The sequence below is a fragment of the Mytilus edulis genome, unplaced genomic scaffold (assembly GCF_963676685.1).
Source record: "Mytilus edulis unplaced genomic scaffold, xbMytEdul2.2 SCAFFOLD_2144, whole genome shotgun sequence".
NCBI classification, from domain to species: Eukaryota; Metazoa; Mollusca; class Bivalvia; order Mytilida; family Mytilidae; genus Mytilus; species Mytilus edulis.
This window is the reverse complement of record NW_027268330.1, coordinates 1-17,198: the sequence shown is the minus strand read 5'-3', so window position 1 is coordinate 17,198 and position 17,198 is coordinate 1. Positions and strand designations below refer to the sequence as shown.

The following is a 17,198-nucleotide window of genomic DNA, read 5'->3' as shown; positions in this document are numbered from 1 at the left end:
CACCAGATTCACTAATCCATTACAATACCAGACATTTAGCACAAGAACAGACTATTTCAAGTACAGCTTTTTTCCATTCACTGTTGTACTGTGGAACTCACTCCCACAAAACATCATCAGCGTTAACTCCCTGGATCAGTTTAAAATACTGATCCAGAGTCAGTATATTTAGATATCTAACCTGTTTGTAAATAATGTAAATGCGTTAATTTTTGTTTTGTTTTTGCACAAAATTATTTTTGAATTATTGCACAAAATTATCTTTGAATTATTGCACAAAATTAGTTATTATATTTTATTAAGTGTCTGTTTGCGATGCGCCGACGTATAGTCATCAATGTGCTGATGGATCGTCGTATAATGTAGATGTAGATGTAGATGTTCAACAATGAGCAAAGCCCATACCGCATAGTCAGCTATAAAAGGCCTAGAAATAACTTTTCTTGCATGGTTGTATTTTTCATGAAAAGTTATTACCCCTATTTATGTTTTTGAGTGATAAAAATAACAATGTTCCACATGAATGTATGAATAAATATACCATAAAAATCACCTACGTGCCCCATTTTCCTAAAACAAACTAGAGAAACGTATATTAAATTTTCATGTGCATGCATTAACAATGCTTTTTATATGTAATAATCAGTAACATTTTATAAATGTTGATATTTCCTAGGAAATCGGTCATGAATGTGGATAAATTGCATGTTTCAATCTTACTTTTGCTTAAGATATCGATCATGAATATGACCAACGAATCGGACAGTATGAAAACATACGGTGGCAACGAGGCGGACAGTACACTTTGAATAGAAAAGATTCAATTGTGACAATATAATAAAAAAAAAATGAACCAAACTTTTGTGTGTGTATGCGGAATATGATTATTCAACTATGTATCGATTAAAAATCTTGAAAATGTTTGAATTTTCGGAGTTTTGTTAAGATTTATGACTCGAAAAATCGCAAAATTTTGACCCCTCTTCATGATCAGGAGTTATTTTAAAAAGACGGTTGATGCTAAAAGCATAAAATAAGCTTTAAATGGTCAAAAATACATCATTGTAGTTATTCACTTACCTTGAGCTGCTGAACAATCCATTATGGGACACTTTGTGTTGATATTCTATATTTTTTTGAAAAACAACGAGCCGATCGCCGTCGGACAGATCAGCAACTTCCGTTTTGTGTCACTGTCCGCTTGTACACTGTGTTGACCGAGTACCAGGATGTCCTACCACAAAGATGGTAACATGTGGAAAAAATATAAATTCTGGAGTCAAAAGTCGGTAATAGGAAAATAGTGTATTGACGAACTTTTCCGGTGAATGACATAACTCGGAAGTGGTCTATACTATTGAATGACGGCTTATCATTCAATGACTTTGTATAACAAAATCATCATTTTACATGTTTAATTTTGATACTGCTACTGCTAGTTTAAGTATGCGTGAAATGTTTCTCATAAGACGTTAACAGTAACAGTGATTTAATAAACGGCCTCTTATTTATATAAATAAATGCAGATATATAATGGTCCTGCAGACAAGGACGAATCTATTAATGTGTCTTCATTGGCGTCTAGCGTATTTATTTACACTAGGAATTAGATAAACAGGGATTGAAGGAAGACAAGCTGAGGTCATTTTATTTATTAGGCTGGAATCTACAATTGTCAGTATTCAATTTTAATTGTTTACTGCCTAAAATGCCTAACATAATTTTGGAATATCGAGTTATCGTTAATTTTTGTTGTTTGATATATTATAGTACGGAAGCGTATTAGCGCCACACATTTTTTTTTCTTCCTATGTTTGCGTTATATAACGCAAATATCTTGATTACAATTATTCATTAAGTTTTGTATATATGTCCGTCTGTCATTCATTTCGGATGTGATTTACTAGTAGATAAAAAAAAGAAACATACATACAAGGCCAAATCATTATAATAAATATGCATAGGAATAATGGAATAATTGAAGTGCAATTATACATAAATTAAGACTGATTTGTGCATCAGAAAAGTATATAATTTAAACAAGAAAATAGATATAGTTTAGTATATAGTCATATTAAAATTGAAAGATCAAAAATAATGTCATACAATTGTGAAACCTCCAAGTCAAATAGACAAAATGATCTTTCTGCTTTAAATGAATTATTAATAAGGAAACATTTTTTTTAAATCTCAGAATATGATCAAGATTCTTTGATAGAAAGTCATTGAATTTTCATTTCAATATAATGAAGTATTTTTAAGATGCTTGGGTAGCAATTTGAATAGAGAGAACATAATTTTATTAATAAAACATCTTCATTCTATACATTTATTGCCAAAGGGTAGCTTGTTTGAATCTAACCTACTTTATACACAGTTCTCAAACGAGAGCTTACATTGGAAGTATATTTATATTCGGTTATAGCTATATTAGCAGGGTTGATTTTTTTCTTAGGTATAACCTCAATTTACTCAATTTTCTTTGTAATACATATACTAGTAGTAACTTGGATTTCGTTTTTGGGGACCTTTATGGTTTGTTGTTCAGTGTGAGCCAATGCTCCGTGTTGAAGACCGTAATTCGGCCTATGATGGTTTACTTTTACGAATAGTGACTTAGATGGAGAGTTTTCTTATTGGCACTCATACCACATCTTCTTATATTATTCTGCTCATTATTAGTCATTGATATGATCTAATTATTCAAGCAGTTTACTTTGCAATTACTACAAAGGTGATAAATTTTATTATATACAGCCTCTTCCATTAATAACTACTGTTTCCTTTGAATATTAAATAAGAAATAAGATAAAACAAATGTTTGCGTTATAACGCAAAGGTTTGCGTTATATCGCAAAGGTTTGCGTTATAACGCAAATGTTATAACGCAAAGGTTTGCGTTATAAAGCATAAACAAAAGGTTTGCGTTGTAACGCAAAGGTTTGCGTTACAACGCAAAGGTTTGCGTTATAACGCAAACATAGGAAGAAAAATAAACAAAAAATGTGTGGAGCTAATACGCTTCCGTATTATAGTATATGGTGCACAATGTATATAAAGTCAACATATGGTAGCATACGTTATGCATTTATAAATTTGGGATACCATATGGCATATTTTGTTAATAGTAAACAAAAAGGTAAAACATGCTTCACAGAGGAACAAGGGATCATGCAGTATGGTGCAGTTTCCCTTTTGACAACATATTTGAATTTGAATGTAGACTTTATTTAAACATTGAAGGCATTCCTAAGAGAATGCAAAGTGCAGCTCTCCTTGTTGACCTTTTCTAATGTTCATATCGAGTCGGAGTTCCTGAGTAGAAAAAACCCAGAATATCAAAGAAGACAGGTTATTTAATTTAACATTCAGATATATTGGTGATGTTCTTTCCATTAACTCTAATCTTTCCTGATTGGGTTCTATCATTTTATCCTCCAGAACTAGAAATTAAAGAAACAACAGACACGGCTTCATCTGCCTCATTTTTAGACTTATACCTCGAATTGGACATAAAAAGTCTTCTCATTACCAGAATCTATGACAAACGATACGATTTTTATTTTGAAATTATCAATAACCCACATCTTAGTAGCACTATACCAACTTCACCTTCATATTGGATATACATTTGCCAACGTATTCGGTATTCCGTGTATAACCAGGTTCAATCAACTATTTTCTTGATACGAAAATGCCTATATCAAGTCAGGAATATGATAGTTGCTATCCATTCGTTTGATGTGTTTCAGCTTTTAATTTTGCCATTTGATTAGGGACTTTCTGTTTTAGAATTTTGCTCAGAGTTCAGTATTTTTGTGATTTTGTGCTACTCAGACTTTATAAAACGTCACCAGTGTCTGAACAGAAAGTTGACAAACCAAGGGTATGTCAAAAAATTGTTGTTGATGTTGATAACTATGTATGTTGGCGTTTGTTTTTGTTTCACTTCAGTGTTCCTGTTGTTCGTTTGTTTTCCTCTTATTGGTTATGTGTTTTCCTCGGTTTTAGTTTGTAACCCGGATTTATTTTCTCTCAATCGATTTTTGACTGTTGAATAGCGATATACTACTGTTGCCTTTATTTGACATACTTGATCGTAGAATTTAACCCCTATAAGATGTTTTACAGGAGTTGAAACCATGTGTCAGGAAATCTGGAGTGGGACTATATGGATGGGGACACATCTTACCACTATTCATATCAATTCGTTAAAATCTGTTTTTATTTCGTGAAAATAACTTGTTTTCTGTTTTTCTGGACTTAGATCAGCTGAACATCGTTTTGATTTTGCCGGATATATGTACAATCAAAGATAGCGATTGTTAAAGTTCTAGAACACTTTGTTTATGATTCTTTATACTAGTAATAGTTATTGAGTAAGTGCCCAAGTGCATGAAGCAAAGAGACCTTGCACGAACTGAATGGACTTGACATTTAGATTCTTGATACAGATTTGCATTTCTGTTTGTTATAGGCATTGTTTAACATTTTGTTTTGATTATATGTAGTAAAGAAAGAATATTTACTTATGTAAACACATAATTTGGAATAATCAAAATACTACATAATATATTATATGAACTTCTTTCTAAACATTTGTCACTGATGTTGGTTAAATTCGTTTACATGCCAAAAAGTAAAATCACAAAAATACTGAACGCAGAGGAAAATCAATTCGGAATTCGAAAATTGTGTTGATGAGAGGTTATGCTTGTATGATTTGAAATTAGTTATTATTATCTAAAAAATAATTCATTTCGATCATTAAAGTAAAATACTTCTATTGAGAGAGCTGATATTTTATATTGGGCGAAATAATAGTAGTCTACTTATTTTTTTTATATCAACAACTGAAGATTTTGTTTTTTTTAGAAATGCAAATTCTCGAAAAATAAACTCAGAGAAAGATTGAATATTAAATAATATTTAACTAGTATGTTGTCACCCAAGGAAACCAATATTGTCTTGAATCATTGCATTTGAACGAGACAAGCACAATTGTAATATAATTATAGTAAATTACTGATATTGAATTTATAAATTTCATCATTGACACGCGTTTTCTTTAAATAGTTCATTAGCGTATAATATATATTTGAGTTAACACGGCCTATAGATTCTTAATATTGATTTTTGTGTTTCTGTTTCATAACCTATATTCTCTAATGGTTGTGCTGTTTTCACATTTCTTGAGCGCTATGAGAAAAATTGTACTCCTCACTAGTGAAATATCAGTTCTCAGCAAATGATTGGTCGATATTTAATTATTAAGTTAAATTTTCTTGATTTATTCTGAATTTTCTATTGTCACGTCATGAAAAAGGCGACCAAGTTTGATCACGTCACATATACAAAAAATCTTTGAAAATTAAGAATACAAATCTGTCTTTCTCCAACAATACGAGTTGTAACTATCGTGACTTCTTTCTAAAAGTAAAAATTAAAATAACAAAGACTAGTATACCGAACTCCGAAAAAATTCAAAACGTAGAGTCCGTAACATAAAGGCAAATTCAAAATCTCAAATACATCAAACGAATGAATAGCAACTGTCATATGCCTGACTTGTTACAGGCATTTTCTTATATAGAAAATGGTGGCTTTAACCTGGTTTTATAGCTTGCTAAACCTCTAACTTGTATGACAGTCGCATAAAATTCCATTATATTGACAACGATGAGTGAACAAAACAAACATACCTAATAGTAAAAAACTTCAAAAATAGGGGTACAACAGTCATCATTGTGTTATAATCTTACAATTTATCACAATAAATTATGTAATAAAGAAACACACAAAAGGCATATGTACAAAGCTCATTTGAAAAATGAAAGACAAGGATACAAAAGTTCATCATAGCACAATAACACAATGACTGGGTGTACAGAGCCACGTCATATGTAACCAAAAAAATCCAAGGCCTATAGACAAAGCACATTATATAAAATGTATCAGAACTTTTAGACGACATATCTTGAGACTATCATCTCTCAAAACGATTGAAAATGTTAACCTGTCATACGTCGGAAATTGTTTTGTATTTAAAACTCTTGAGAAGTAAAATTGCAAAAATCCTAAACGGAGAGTCCTTTATAAAAGGGCAAAATCAAAAACTCAAACACATCAAGCACATCAAACGAATGGAAAACAACTGTCATGACTTGGTACAGACATTAGGATGAAAGTTTATAACTGACGATTCAAAATGAAATAAACGTATTTAGTGAGTATCAACGCAAACGACAGTCGGTTGATATGATTTTTGCGGTATAACATGTACAGAAAAAAATAATCCTGCTGATCTAACTTAACTTAAGGATTCTTGTATACTGAAAACGGCTAAAAATGTGGTAGCTTTCGCTATTTGTGGATTAAATCAAGGTTAATAACATTATTTTTAGTGACCTCTGAAAAGTATATGAATTTAACATATAAAAATAACATTTTAATCCTGCTGTAAATATAGGACTAACAACTGATAAAAAATGTTAAATCAATTTCATCAAACGAGGCACTTGGTTTACACTGCAAGACCAATGTCATATTTTAATGCTTGACTTACATTCTGTCGCATCTGTTTCTTATCGGATTTATAAGAAATATAAAAGACCAGAGGTCCAATCAACAAGTCGTTGCCAACATGAAGTGTGCAGTGTTGTTAGTTGTCATCTTAGTATCATATACTGGTAAGTGTATACAAATCTACATAAAAATATTCTCTTTATATAAAAACCATTGCTTGCCATGTTACTGATATCTAGTCTACTATAAAACAGGTGCCATAGTAATACCATAAAAACTACTTACCCTAGATGTACTTAAAACTTACACTTCCCGTTAGCGTCATGTGTCGCATAGGGCGCGACTCTATATGTGGTGCGTATGAAAATTGGAAAAAATGCAAAGATCTGATAAAGTATATAAATTGATAGTATACTGCGGTCGAAGCAAATCGAATATCATCGGGTTAAATTTGACGGTAAATTAAAAAAATGTCCAAAAAGTGTAAAAACTAGTAAAAAAGTCTGATCATCTTTCAAATTAGTTCACGAAATGATCTTTCAAATTAGTTCACGAAATGATCTTTCAAATTAGTTCACGAAATGATCTTTCAAATTAGTTCACGAAATGATCTTTCAAATTAGTTCACGAAATGGTTCATCTTTGTTTCATTTTTAATGATGATATTTGTTTCCTTAAAATGGCTGTAAACGACTAATCCATGCATAACCAATCTCTAGCTAATGTTTTATATTGATAGTCACATGAATACGGATTTAATGAGGTCGAATTATTCATCAGCGATATTTGTATGCTAATTTTGACAAAATTATCCCAAATTGGCTGCAAAAAACGAATTGTTATTTCATTATTTCACTTTTATTAATGATTGAACCAAACGAAATCATATTCTATTTTTTTTTCATTCTCGAAGCTGGTGCCCCTTTAAGCTGTACATACTAAAAAGCATCAAATACATCATATCGGCACAACAATAATGAAATAACACGCAAAGAACACATAGAAGTAAAATAACACTTCAATTAAAAATAAGAATAACACGAAAAGCTCATTTGTATTCAGAACAAAGAAATTCCTATTCATTCCATGTCTTATTTAAAAGATTTTAGAGGTGGAAAACTGTAGTTAAACACTGTTCGTACAAAACTGTGTTTGTTTTACCTTTTTATGATATCATTGTATCTGCATATTTACATTTTTTACATTAAACAAATCTTTACTAGTCCTTTTCTAGTTGTACAAAATTGCTATTTCAAATTTTATACAATAGTTGGTAAATACTGACCGTGCCAAACCCTCATGGTTAGTAAATGATTTTAAGCACCCTCTAAAAGTAGAGTTGTTAAGATGCATTCCTGCATATTTAACTGATATGAGTTTCAAAGTAAGTTTGTTAAATTCATGCAAAGAGATTTTACGGTTGGTTCACATTTTGAATATGAATATATAGACTGTTGTAACAAGTTTATTCCCCAACTTCCAGAACTGGAATTTACTCACGATTTGCGTGTATTTGATTTTTTAACTAATCAATAAGTTTTCCTGATTATCAGACGAAACGCGCGTCCGGCGTAAATACCAAAGTAATCCTGGTATCTATGGTAAGTTTATTCTGCGCTGACATGAATTATCATTGATATGGTGATAAATATAAATTAACAAAACTTTTAAATTTTTGAAATACTAAGGCGTTCTACCTCTGGAGTAGATTACCTTAACTGTATTTGGCAAAACTTTTAGGAATTTTGGTCCTCAATGCTCTTCAACTTCTTACATTATTTAGCCTTTTTAACTATTGGCGATTCGAGCGTCACTGATGAGTCTTTTTTTTAGACAAAACGCGCGTCTGGCGTTAATACAAAATTTAATCCTGGTATCTATAATGACTTAATTCTACAGTAGAAATATACATGTTAACCGTGCCCGAAAATTTAGAAACGATCCTGGTAAACTTGTCGATCCTTTAAATAAACTTATTCTAAAAGGTTACCAATTTAACAATATAATAAGATCATTAAATATTGTTTTTATTGGTACAAAGATATAAAGATTTGGTTTTGAAGTCTAGTTGTAACTGTAGAAAACTTATTTCTAACTTGATAGCACATCCTCGTATTTTCGGAAATGTTGTTAACCGTGCCCGAAAATTTAGAAACGATCCTGGTAAACTTATCGGTCCTTTGGATAAACTTATTCTAAAAGGTTACCAATTTAACACTGTAATAAGATCGTTGAATATTGTTTTTTTATGGTATAAATATTGATTTTGTTATCAGTAAATATTAAAACCAAACTAAATAATACTTGTATGTAATATACATATACACATTCATGGATCTACAATCTGTCGATACCTGTATCTTGGCATTGCACAAGGTCAAGTTTTTGACGGATTATGGCGTCGTACATGAAATCCATTGGATGTTGGATGTGTACGGATTGATTATTAAGTCTTAGATGCATGATTTTTTTATAAGTTGTTAGAGGCTTTGAACTAACTATCAGTTAACTGCGAGTACTCTCAGAGCTGTACCTAGTGTCTTTTTGTTGTTGGGATATACAAGTACCCAGTTCACGTCCACTTGTATGTTTATCCGTCTTATGAGTTTAACCTTTTCAACTGATTTTTATAGTTCTTTCTTATGTTGTACTGTTATACCACTGTCCCAGGTTAGGGTAGGGTTGGGATCCCGCCACATTCTGTATGTATGATGCCTGTCCGAAGTCAGGAGCCTGCAATTTAGTGGTTGTCGGTTGTTTATGTGTTACATATTTGATTTTCGTTCATTTTTGTACATAAATTAGGCTGTTAGTTTTCTCGTTTGAATTGTTTTTCATTGTCATTTCTGGGCTTTTTATAGCTGATAATGTGGTATGGGCTTTGTTCATTGTTGGAGGCCGTACGTATGGTGACCTATAGTTGTTAATTTCTGTGTCATATTGATCTCTTGTGGAGAGTTGTCTCATTGGCAATCATACAAAATCATCATTTTTTTTTATATGATAGTCTTAATAACGACAAATAAGAAAATATATGGTCGTCTTATAGATAGAAAAAGGGGTCTCGGTGGCCAATTGATCCAAGTAGTAGAACTATTTTATCACTTGAATGTCAACACAGAGGTTGCAAATGACAGGCATTTTTCCTTCACCGACACAAAATAGCACAATGGTGCTGAAAAGGGAGTTAAACACCAATCAATCAATCAAAATAGAATATAAATTTATCATTGATACATACACTAAACAGTAAAGGACCTGGTGATTACAACTTTTATAAACACTATGCTATCCTATTAGAATTATATAGGAGTAAAATTTTAGTAAATTATATATTATCATATTTATATTTTTACTTTACAGATGCAGGGTCTGACTTTTATGTATGTATATTACCTAAGATATCCTTGTTTGACGACAATAGTTTTCATTATGTTTTTTTTTACTTCCACTTATAGCTTGTAGATGATCTCTTGTTAATTCATCATCATTTGTTTGACTAAATCTCCCTATGGGAAAATTTTGAAAACAGGATTGTCGTGTATAAACATTAATAAATAGGCACCATATTCAAGACAATCATAAACTCGCACAACAGCAGCTGATACCTAACCCCTATGAATTATCACGTTTCTTTTTATTTGTTCTTATGTTTACTTTTCGAAAAAAATAATAATTTAAAGAAAAGAAAATATGAATAACTTATTTTATATTACGGCTAATCGACTTTATAACATTTTGAATCAATGAATAAACACAAAAACACTGAAAGTTCGACTGTCAATATAATGGAATTGTATGTGACTGTCATACAAGTGAGAGGTTTAGCTAGCTATAAAAGCAGGTTTAATCCACCATTTTCTACATAAAAAACATGCCTGTACCATGTCTGAAATATGACAGTTGTTGTCCATTCGTTTGAAGTGTTTGAGCTTTAAATTTTGCAATTTGATTAAGGAATTTCCGTTTTGAATTGAACATACCCTTCTCCGCTTGATCATACAGTATCATGCCCGTCATAATTGTCAAAGAACTTTGCTCTAAAGTGGAGAAATTGAAATAATTAACAACAAAGTATAACTGCAGGTACAACACTCTAACAGTTGTTTACTGTCCGGCTTTACAATATGAGGAATAATTATGGGAAGTGTAATAAAAAAAAAGTTTATTAGATCACAAACTTTTAAATTACACTGGCCTGTTGTCTTCATAATAAAGATATGAAAATATACATTGGCAGTTGTACAATTGGGCCAAAAGTCTTATCGAAATATGAACCAAACTAAACATTATGACGTTAAAAATTATATCAAAGTATCAATATGATTGAGCCTTATGATAAACGTTTCTGAAAGAACGGATATATAATAGTTTACCTTAACAATTACTATTAGAAATAGTTCTTAAAAAGGAATAAAAGTATGTTCAAACATTTTTGTATTAACTTTTTTTACGTGAGATTACTAATAAATCACCTCAAAATTCTAATGGAAAAGCAATCTTATATTACTGAGTTTCGGTCAATACAGACAATAATACATCTAATACTATATGTCAATGTATGTATTTTATTCTTGTGCCAACTCAACATTGATTTCTAGTAGATGGCATGTCATACTTACATTTCATACTTTCTTTTTTTTGTCAATTAAATTTCTTTGAATATTTTACAGTTGGACGATGATAGCTATACCTCTCCAGCAGTTGTGTCACATGTATCACATGACCAAGGAAACACCCTATTTGGACATAGAAGTAACATTCACGTGAGCCATAGTGTATTTGGACACAGGCATAACACTCATGTGAGCCATAGTGTATTTGGAGACAAAAACGGTGGGGTACTTTCAATTAGTCATAAGGTTCATCAACATGGACATGCTAGTCATCATAATGGTCGCCTTCACGGAAGCTTCGGATCAGTTGGTCACCATCTGGGACACCTTGGCCATCGTCATGGGCGCTCTGGTATATATGGTCACCGTCATGGACGCTTTGGAAATCATCTGGGAGACTTAGGTCACCGTCATGGAAGTTTTGGTTTATTTGGTAAAAAACATGGACGCTCCGGTCTATATGGTCATCGTCGTGGACGCTTTGGTCGCCGTCTTGGACACTCTGGGCATCGTCACAGAAGCTATGGTAGATATGGCAACCGTCATGGACGCTTTGGTATATTTGGTCACCGTCATGGACGCTTCGGTAAACGTCACGGGCACTCTAGACATCGTCATGGAACATACGGTCTCCATGGTCACCGTCATAGTCGCTTTGGTCGCCGACACTCTGGACATCGTCATGGAAAATATGGTCTATATGGTCACCGTCATGGTCACTTTGGTCACCGTCACGGACGCTATGGACACCATCATGGAAGTTTTGGTTTATTTGGTAACAAACATGGACGATCCGGTCTATATGGTCATCGTCATGGACGATTTGGTAACCGTCACGGACACTCTGGACATCGTTACGGACACTATGGTAGATCGGTCCACCGTCATGGACACTCTGGTATATTTGGTCACCGTCATGGACACTTTGGACATCGTCTAGGACGCGTTAGTCACCATCATGGAAGTTTCGGCCTATTTGGTCACCATCATGGACATCATCATCACCATCACGGACATGTTGGTCACCATCACGGACATTTTGGTCACCATTATGGACATTTTGGTCACCATCACGGACATTTTGGTCACCATCACGGACATTTCGGTCACCATCATGGCCATCATGGGTACCGTCATAAAGGAAAGTATTACGGAAAAGCTAGGAAGTACTACAAAAAATATAAAAGGACAGGAAATAGTAAATACTACCGGAAATCCCGAAAATATCACAGTAAAGGTTACAAAAAATATTTGTATTAATTCACATTAAATGTATGAGAATTAGATTTTTTAATTATTCAAATCAATCTACTGTTCTTTATAAATAAGATGTGGTATGAGTACCAATGAAACAACTCTGCATCCAAGTCACAATGTGTAAAAAGTTATCAATTATAGGTCAAAGTACAGCCTTCAACACGAAGCCTTGGCTCACACTTAAAAACAAGCTATTAAGGACCCCAAAGTGACATGCTTAAAACAATTCAAACAGGAAACCCAACGGTCTAATCCATAACAAAAACGAGAAACGATAAACACGTATGAACACGACCAACAAACAACAACCACTGAAAAACAGGCTCCTTGGAGGGAAATTTGGACGAACAAATGAAAAAAAGGGGTATAAAATGTTAGATAGGAGCAGGAACTTTGCCTTGCAAATGGCCACCCTGTACCCCTTACAAACTTGTTGGAAGTAACTTGTTAGCACTAGAATCGTAATGCGTTTCTTTAGTACATAAATGTAGCTGTCTTTGTTTTTTATATGCCCTTTCTCTTCTTTCTCATATCGTTCATTTTAAATCAATAATATTGCAGAACGAGGCATTGATCTATGTATCATTTGAAGAAAAAGAAAAAAAAAGAGTTGGTACTTTCCTTTTGATCTTTCATTAATGTACTTCGATCAAATGCAAATATGCTTCCATTTTCTTATTGTAGACCTGTATCGCAGTGTAGTTTGATTGAACTTAATATTTCCGACTTGCATGGGATTGATTAAAGTTAGAAAAACTATTTCTGCACCATAACAAGATAATTGCATTAAATCAAACAAGGATGTCTTAAGAGTTGAATGAATGAATTTATTTATTTGCAAAAAGCATTTACATGCTATGGCAATCAAAACATATATTACATATATGACACAATAATAAACAGCAGAAAACAACACATCATACAAAGTGAAGTAAGAATTTGACATCTCATTTTCCATACTGCCTTAATATAATTACATAATTTTATAGTTGCTGTTTTATTGACAGCTTTTAACAATTGATCCAGTTTATAAATATTTGGCCAAGAACAAAAGTATTTTGGTAAATAATGTGACCTTGCAGGTCTTTATACAGGACAAACTAAAACAAAATGATATTCGTCTTCAACAACGTTCATATTACAACAAAGACACAATCGTAATTCTCTTGGCGTATTGGTATATCTACCAACTTTGATATTTAATTGAAGTGTCCCACTACGTAGTTTCGTAAGTAATCGATCATCACAAAATAAATTTAAGTAATTTTCAAGACAAAAATCTGTCTTGATTCTTTTATACATGCAAAGTTTTTCACAATCACATAAAGATGTGGACCACTCTTGAAAATATTGATCAGTAATACGTTTTTTAACAATATCAAAAACTACATTAGTTTATAGTTACATCCTGTGAAATCCACAAAAAGTTCAGGCCAAGATTAGACAATAAATCTCGTACATAAGAATCCCAATTTGTTTTACCATTAATAACATCTTTATACAGAAGCATGTAAACATCGTGAACAACACTTGTTTTTTTTTCAATAAAATATGAAACCAATATTTTAAAAGTATAGTTAACTTTTAAAGAATAGCACTAAGTAAAAACACGCAGAATCTTTACATGAAATGCTATATAGTTATATGAGATAGACATTCGGAAATTAGAAAACAGGAAAAGCTTAAAAATAAAGAAAAAACAAATTATACGAATGAGCATTAACATTTTAAGCCACGATGCTACACAATATTTTTACTTCACGGGATATTTTAGAATTGATTGTATTGCTGCTGTAAATTCAAATCCCATTTAAGAGAGCAAATACCTTCAGATATTGATTTATGTTTTATAATGTTGGGCTGTGTCTCTTTAGAAATACACATATTTCATTCCTTTTAACTATTTATTTAAGTATTCATAATAATATGAAAACACGTAAAAGATTTTTTTAAAAACCCATTAAGAAAGAAAAAGTTAAATGTATACATCCGCTAATGTTTTTTCCGATTTGATCAGTTTTCCTTCATTCCTACATTATTGACACTGACGTATACTTTGTTGGATATTTCCTTTCATTAATATGTAGAGTTCGGGTGGGATTGTACTTCATGTTCATATGATGAAGACATAATCTTTCAAGCAGTTTAACTGAGGTCTGGAGCTGACATGTCAGTAGCTGCTAGTAGTCCTTTGTTAATTTATTTATCATTGTCATTTTGTTTAGTTTCTTTCGTTACCTATTCTGACATCGGACTCGGACTTCTTTTGAACTGAAATTTACTGTGCGTATTGTTGTGTGTTTGTTTTTTCTATATTGGCTGGAGGTTAATGGGTTGAGGGTTGAAATCTCAAAAACATGTTTAACCCCGCCGCATTTTTTAGCCTGTCGCAAGTCAGAGGGGCCTCTGTCCTTTGTTAATCTTGTGTGATTTTTAGTATACATTTTTGTTTAGGGTCCAACTGAAGCACCCCTCCGGTAGCATTGAAGACCCGGGTGTTCTCTGCTCTTTGGTCGGGTTGTTGTCTCTTTGACACACACCCCATTTCTATTCTCAGTTTTATTCAGTTTGAAACAACATCAACTATTCAGCAGTTTACTACCTTTATATGATAAACTGAAGTATAAGTGTGGTAAAGCAAGTTTATAAGCTCTCCGCTTATTTTTTCTCTCTCACATATTGGAAAACAAAGTTGGGTAGTATGGTAAAGTGAAGTCATTTGAATATTCATTATTTATGTAATAGATCTATGCTATTGGCAAACAAAATTTATTATTTCAATATGAATCAATAATAGTAATTCGGAAAACACTGACTGTCTTTGCGTTTCTATCATTTAGAAGTATAGTATTGTGGATAGTTGTTTCATTGACTTTCATACATCTGGTTATGTTTTAAACTGGATAAGAAATCTTGCTATTTACTCTCAGTGGGTGTTTTACATACTATAAAACTAAATACGGAATTGTGGTGAATCTTCACGAATATGGTCATTATCATACTCATTGGAAATATTATTTGGGTAACCGTTATCATATGTATATGTCCAATGCTTTTAAAAAATCAAATAAATATAAAAATGTCCAATATGTTCTGTCTTTCCGATATATCAGTGTAGAAACGAAATTTGTGAAGTCATCCTCATGACATAAATCATTTAATTATAAATCAAATTTAGTTATAGCATCACCAAAAAAACCAAACATCTTAGCATTAGATTTTTTGTTGCCAACACAAAGTCCTCTTGATTAAGACCTTTTCTTAGTGATGATGTAACATATTTTAAGCAGGAAAAAAAAACTATAAATTGGTCAAACTATAGCTAGATTTCACTTATAAATATATCATGATTTTTTTGTGGAAAGCATTGTTCTATCCACAGAACAAAATTGTGCATCACAACTATCTTGTTATGAAAATGTAAATCATAAAGCTAAACAGTTTCAATATGAATTGTCCTTTAAACAATTCTGTTTGCCTTAATACTATTGAAAATTTTTTGATAAAGGTGATAACTAAACTGTTTTTCAATCTTACGTCTCGTAATGATGACTTTTATGATCATCAATTCGCTTATTGAAAGTTTGTAGCAGAAATAAAAACTTTTTAATTTGTATTTCTGCATTGTAACTTTGTTCATGTTTATTGATTGTTTTACACAAGGTGTTGTGTCCCTGTATTGAAACTGGTATTTGTAACTTAGTTTCCTGGTGATCCAGGCCATGTTTAGCTGATTTAAACAGTTTTGTTTATTTTAAAAATGCTTTCGTAGAACTCCATTCTCCCATATAAAGTTAGTTTAAAGTGATCCCAAACATATCTAAACCTTTTATATTTTTGTTTTTTCCCTGTCCCTGTTATCGTTGGCTTCTGTCTGATTTATTTGCTTACGTTTATTGTTTTAGCACTTAGCTATTTTGGTACATACATACGAAGTCATGTGAAATCAAAGGTTTTCACAACTCTTTAATATTAAAAATCATCAAATATATCATTTAGTTTAAATTATACAATAGTTACTAAAAATGTGAAGTTCCTAGGAATTTAATTCTTCAGTTTCCTCTATAATCCCGGGTAAATCTGTTGCCATTTACTAATAATTTCCATGACTACGAGCACTATATAAAGTTCTATAGAATAAATTTACATGAATGTTACCATAATGAACAGCAAAAAGAAATAGCAGTAAAATCATTTATTTATCAGAAGTTAATGTAATTATTCTCATTAGAAGACCAAGAAAGTTAAAAGGCTTAATAGGATGCCTTCATGACATAGCTAATTATATCGTCAGGAAATTTACAATCATATGGAGTTTTCATGAATTATAACGGGTCAAAAATATTTTAACACGAAGAAATATTCAATTAAAGGATGCTGACAGCGAAGTGAATTTAAGTATAAGGAGTTTTGGTAGAAAAAAGTGTGCGAGTTTATACAATTAGATTAAGCTACAAAAGAAAAAAATATCATGAATCACTAGGTATTGATATATAGTATCAAATGGTTCAACATAACTCATGGAAAGATGTAATAGTATTCTGGTGAATTTTATATTTCTATAAATATAAATTAGGAACTGATTCATTTGAAAATGCTTCTTATTCTACCAAGTATTACTTAGCTTTACAGAAACGGCTGTATTTGAGTGCTTTATTCTTTTTCTTAAATGAACAATTAAGTTTTCCGGAACGGCAGAGAAAGGAATTTTCATCATCAAATATATATATTGTATAACAATAACTATAACATAATGGAACTTTATGGTACTGGTTTTAGAGTTACTTGTTTGGTGTTTTC

General features: G+C 31.9%; 1 protein-coding gene across 1 annotated transcript; it reads left to right on the top strand.

The window, feature by feature from the left end:
• Positions 1-6,643: 6,643 nt before the first annotated feature.
• Positions 6,644-12,158, top strand: LOC139507320 (filaggrin-2-like; the record flags this gene model as incomplete). Its single annotated transcript, XM_071295704.1, is given in 3 exon segments — positions 6,644-6,689; positions 9,889-9,908; positions 11,199-12,158. Coding segments are annotated over 3 exon segments (1,026 nt in total), but the record flags the coding sequence as incomplete, so codon positions are not given.
• Between the last annotated feature and the right edge of the window lie 5,040 nt (positions 12,159-17,198).